The sequence below is a fragment of the Trichoderma reesei genome (genome assembly GCF_000167675.1).
Source record: "Trichoderma reesei QM6a unplaced genomic scaffold TRIREscaffold_49, whole genome shotgun sequence".
Classification (NCBI taxonomy): Eukaryota; Fungi; Ascomycota; class Sordariomycetes; order Hypocreales; family Hypocreaceae; genus Trichoderma; species Trichoderma reesei.
In genome coordinates, this window is record NW_006711196.1 from 40,298 (window position 1) to 46,304 (window position 6,007).

At 37.7% G+C, this 6,007-nt stretch overlaps 1 protein-coding gene across 1 annotated transcript; it reads left to right on the plus strand.

The window, feature by feature from the left end:
• Positions 1 to 405: 405 nt before the first annotated feature.
• On the plus strand, positions 406 to 2,947 carry TRIREDRAFT_112631 (uncharacterized protein; the record flags this gene model as incomplete). Its single annotated transcript, XM_006969898.1, has 5 exons — positions 406 to 769; positions 812 to 1,106; positions 2,017 to 2,045; positions 2,441 to 2,531; positions 2,944 to 2,947. 5 exons carry the CDS (start codon positions 406 to 408, stop codon positions 2,945 to 2,947), a joined length of 783 nt encoding a protein of 260 aa, XP_006969960.1.
• Positions 2,948 to 6,007: the final 3,060 nt, after the last annotated feature.

A 6,007-nucleotide genomic window follows, 5' to 3' on the forward strand; every position in this document is an offset into this window, starting at 1 on the left:
AGCTAGAGGATCGAGTATGGCGGGAAGGAATGGAAGTCGATAAAGGGGGGGCGTCGCCGAGCGAATGACATCGATGCCCGCTCTTCTGAGAATGGACGAGGAGGATGGCGGCTTGCATCCTCATTTGAGAATGTAGAGCCAAGTGCATGCACGGTCTCATGGCAAAGACGAGCAACGCAGCGGTGCCCAAGACCAAGGACAAAGGCCGAACGCATTGAACGTGCATGGGAGCAAGCAGAGCCGCAAGATGCCGGGATGCTTCGTGTTATAGGTAGTAATTGCAGATCCACACGAAGTCGACTTTGCTGCATGCGGCATCAAAGCGGTGATTTGGCGGAGCCGCTTGCGATGCATGTTGGTTGGACATGTTGAGGACCAACGACAGTCTCCAAGTCAAAGGCCGACATGGTTTCTGCGACATTTGCCCGACTTGAAGAGCGTTCAGAGTGGACAGCGAAGAGTCGAACCGCATCCCGCCGCCACACTAGAGCCAGGAGTCGCGGGTTATCATGTTTACCATGCTTCTCACGCCTCTCAAGCATGAGGTATGATGTGAGCACATTGAACAACTTCAACATCGTCGGGTCGCTGGGCCTCGGATGCGCCTACTGCTCGTTAGCGTACGAAGCCAATGAAGCGCGAGAAGGATCTGGCGGCTCACTCTTCCCTTCCCTTTTCACGCATGCATGCAGGTATGCAGAGCGGCGGCGCTTAGGCTGGGGTGAGAAGCGGTGGTGGATGCTTCGAGCTGTCGAGACGCTGCTTACAAGTACGTCTGGGTAGAAAAGCCCTGGCTGCCACCCAACGAAAGTCCTTTGCTTCTCAAGCGTCGGCTGGCCGCATGAGATGGCCGCAGCAAATAGTCTGCAGTACTTCCCGCAGAGAGGCTGGATGAAAGCAGGCCGGCGCTGTGCTGGCGCCTTAGAACAAGCGCGCTCATGCTTGGCCTATCAAAAACTGACCAGGACGCCTTGGGGGGTTATCGAGCAGAGGTCAGTCAATCAGAAGGACGGCGGGAGCGTTATCAAGGCTGCTTCGTACGGCGTCTGTTCCCGTCATGAGGCCGGCGGCTGTTGCTACGGTTCCATCGCGGGGCAGGTTTGGCAGTAAGTGCTGCCAGAGCTCGATGTCAATCTGAGGCAAAGCAGTGGCGTTGGAAGACCTGAACCCAGAGCTGTCTGGGGTCGGAGATCCTTTCGCTGAAACCGAGGACCCAAGGTGGTATCCGCAGAGCTGATGCGCGCGCATCAATGCATCCCGAGAACGTGCCAGATCGTGGAGACTCCATCGCATCACGATTGGATTGTGTTGGGCGGGAGCGGCGGCGAGAAGCGCTGTTAGACGCTGTATCGTGCATCGAGCATATGGAAGTCATCCAGATGGGTTGTGTTTGGATCGCTGTGATGTTTTAGAAGCGGCAGAACGGGGGAGCTGAGAGAAGGTTAATTGGAAAGCTGGCCGAGGTCTGGCGTCTGCGGACATGGAGGCCGAGTTTATGAGGGCGTTTAGTATGTCTATCCACCTCAGCAGTTGTGCCCTGTAACACTTTCAGAATTTCGTGCGACATGCCAGATCGTGATGCTTACTGACGAGCCTCCCCCCCAGCTCCATGTGCAAGCCACCCCAGATCTTCGTTGGACGAAAGTGGCAGCGATTTGCGCGTCAAGAAACGCTGGACAGACTCCGTCGCCTAGGTAATATTGCTTGGGTAGCTTCTTGATCTGGTCCATCATTTCAAGAGCATCAGCCAGGTGAAGCTGCAATTTCACCGCATCTCCTGTTCTGCACGTCTGTCCGTATTCAACGTCGCCTGAATTCAGCGCCGAGCAGGGACTCGCAATAGCGCCGCTGGATTCTCTCGACCGCCACATGTGTGTTGTCCCTTTTGGCTCCGCTCTTGGAATCCATGGCCGGGCCAGCATGAAGCTCTGGGACAAGGCGAGGGTATCGCGTCATTCTCCGGTTTTTGGGATCCAACCCCCTCGCCGTACTCGTATGTACCTGTCGTACTTGTAGCCGATGGCACACGCAAAACCACGCGAACGGTAAGTGCCAGCCGAGTGGGAAGAGAGCAACAACAAGACTATCCATCGTGACCTGTTTTCTGGGTTTTTGGGAGCTCGAGGCCGAGGCTAATGACCTGAATCACCGACCGGGACGAAGCTTAACAGGGCCCGGTCCAACCACGCCGCCTGTCGCGTCCCAGCATCTCCATCTCGCTCCATGCACCGGTGACTTGTCAGCGAGCTAGGGACGCTCGGCCATCCCAAGCCTCTGGGACCAGTTCGCGCGATGCCGTGGATGGGTTGATGGGTGTCGCTCTCGTCCATGCCACTTCTCCTGTGCTCTCCCAAGCCGCCCTTAGCACCCGAACCTGGGAGCCCCGGCCAATCAGGTGGGCACAGCGCTTCGTGCTTCGTACGTGGCTGTCGAATCACAGTCGTTGCCGACGACCAAAGCGGCCTAGCAGAAGCGCCCGGAGATCTTCCCCTTGAACCACAAGACCTTGGATGTTATGCGGTAGCCGTACTGTACGAGGGCACGAAGCAGTCAAGTCAGCGGGATTCCAGTCTCACCCCTCGCCCAAGGACCTACCTGACCTGACCACCATGCCGCTGCTAACAGCAGGCAAGACTGACTATATCCGCTGCTGGTCTGCCGCGTCAGTCTCGTCTCCTCTTTGCTTTTTCTTCTCCTCCTTGCCCTGTGGCGTGGCGAAGCTGAGCAGGATAAATCCAGCAGCCGTAACAGTACGTTAAGAGAGAAGAGGCGCCCTTGAAGTTAGGTACCTACCTGCGATTAGTAGTGGTAGGAGGTAGTACATGAGGTGCTACCTCAGATAACCTATGCACCCTGGTCTGACATAACCCATGCTCCACTTTTCTAAATTTTTTACTATATTAAAAAACCTTATATAACCTATACTTCTTATAATTTAATTAGCTAAAATTTTTAAAAAGTAAAGCATAAGTTATATTAGCTTTTATACTAAAATTAAATACCTCTTTAATATAATACTAAAGCTAAAATAAATATATCCTTTATAAAATCCTATAAGTTTATTATAAATATATTATAAATATATTTATAATAAATTTATCTTAAGCTTCTGCTAGTCCTTTTTTTAATAATAATAAGTTTAAAATTTTACTTAATATTTAGCTTTTAAGGCTTTTTATTATAATAATAATAAGAAAAAGCTATTATATAAGTAAAATATATTTACTATTTATTAGTAATAAATTACTAATATATTATATAAGAATCTTAATAACCTAATAGCTTTTTAAAGCTACTTAGTAAAATAAAGGTATTAAACTATATTTTATTATTATTTAATCTAGTTTAGTTTAATTACTATAGTTAATAAGTTAATACTATTATAGTAAATAAGATTATATACTTAATATATATACCTAAGTGGCTAATTATATTAAAATTAGGCATAGCTTATTTAATATTTTTAAATTAGCTTACTAAAGCTTAATAATAATAGCCTTAAAATAATATAAGTATAATATATTAGTAATATATTTATAATAAATTACTAATATATTATAAATTTAATACTATCTTAATATAAAAAAACCTAGTTATAAAAGTATATTATAGCTTTTAAACTTAGTTTTAGTAATATATTATAAATTCTATTATATAGGCATAAAGGTCTATTAATATCTTAACCCTTTATTATATAACTTCTATATAATAAACCAGGTTCTTATAGTTAGTAAGAATACTATTTCCTAAGGAATAAACTATTTAAGTAAATAGCTTTAATAAGAGGGCTATTTAGGTTTATATTAATAAAGAGTTAAGTTAATACTTAAGGCATATATAGTTATATAGCTAGTTAATATACTTATATAATAAATATCTAGATTTTAATTTATTTATATTATAAATACTATTAAGTAATAATAACTAGCTATTTAAACTATTTAAATAAGTAATATAAATATAACTTATATATTTAGTTATTTTAATATCCTTAATATACTTAATTATTAAGTTTATTAAGTTATTTTTAATATACTTAATAGTTAATTTTATTAAGTAGCTTTTAATTAGCTAAATAGTTTAATATTTATTTAGTACTGCTTATTAAAGGTAGCTTATTATTATAATTATAAGGCTAGGTTATAATATAATATCCCCTTTTTATTAGTTTTATTTTTAAGACCTTATTTATATTATTAAAACCTATAATTCCCTTACTTTTTTATAAGTATTCTTTATTTATATATCCTTTTCTTTATATATTAACTAAAATAGTTAGCAGTAAGTATAAATATTTTAAGTTTTTTTAAGTACTTTAGCAGTATGCCTTAAAGCAGTTAATTTTACTTAAGCTATTAATTATAAAACCCTGCTAATACTATAAGAAATATAGTTACTAGTATTTTATATTAAAAGCTAATTCTTTTTATTATTTAAGCTATATTTATTTTTAGTAGCCTAGCTATAAGGCTTTTAATTTATTTATATTTTAATTTTATTATATAGCTAATAAAAGTACTAATTTTAATTTTAAGCTAAAGCAGGCTAAAAAAGCCTAGCTTAAAGCAGGTGTATATATTAAATATCTTTATATATAAAAAAAGGAATAGGCTAAAAAAATATAAAAGGCTATTACTTATAAGATTAATAATTTAAAAGAGTTAGAATATATAAAAAAGGTAAAGTATAAAGCAGTAGCAGCTGCTTATTAAGTAGAAATAATTATACTTAACCTAACTAATTTTAATATTTTAGTTTCTTTTATTAACTTTATTAATTAGGATTAGTTTTTATTAAATCCTTTACTATTAACTTTTATAAGTTTAACTATTAATAAAACTTATTAACTAAGGTCTTTAAGTGTTTAAGATTTTTAATAAATTCTTATATATTATTAGTATTATTATAATTTTTTTATTTTATAAAGTATTTTAGCTATTAAGTATTTTTATTAAATTTAATTTAAAGTATTTATTTAACTTTATATTTAAGTTCTTTACCTTTTATTATAATTTTATTATAAATAATTTTACTTATATCTAGATTAACTATTACTTTTTTAAATAGTAATATATAAAAAATTAAGTATATTAATTATTCTTATTATTTTTCTTATACTAAAAGATTAAGTTTATAATTAACTTCTTTAATTTACTTTAAAACCTTATAAGGTTTAAGTTTTTTTAAAATTAAGCTTATTACTTAGCCTATTTATTTTAATATTTACTTATTTATTATTTTAAGTATATTAAAGTAGGTAAATTATATCTCCTTCTTAAAGAATTAGTCTTTTAATTTTTTTTTAATTTATTATATTTAATTATTCTTTATTATATAAATTTAAAGCTGGAATTATAAATTTATTATATAGTTCTTTTATTTAATCCTGCTATAAAAAATACTTTTTTTAAATTTTTTACCTTATAGAAATAGTTAAAAAGCTTCTAGTTTTAATCTATAGGTTAAATATAAAAGGAATTTTTCTTATAAATTTTACTAGGATATTATTATAAAAGAATTTATACTATTAAAAAGGGGGTATACCCTGGTTTATTATAAAGCTTAACGATACCCGGTCAACCTCCGGGGGGGGGGCCCGGGTACCCCATTCCGCCCTTAATGGGGAGTTGGATTAACGCGGGCTTCCTTGGGCCGGCGGTTTTTACAATGGTTCGGGGGTTGGGGAAAAACCTGTGGGGGTTACCGACAATTTAAGACCCCCTGTGAATAAAAAACCCCCCTTTTCGCTTTGTGGGCGTAATAAAGGAAACAGAGGGCCTCGCCGCGATATTCCCCTTCTTCCCACCTTGTGTGCCCCCCCTCGGGAATGGGGGCAATGGGGAAAAATTGTGTAGACCCGGTATTTATTTTTTTTTGTTAAAAACTTCGGGGTTATTATAATTTTTGTTGTTTTTAATATGTGGTGGTTTTTTTTTTTTTTTTTTTAACTCCAGAATATGTGGGTGCGTTGAAAAGATATTTGATGCGGATGAACATAACCGCCTCC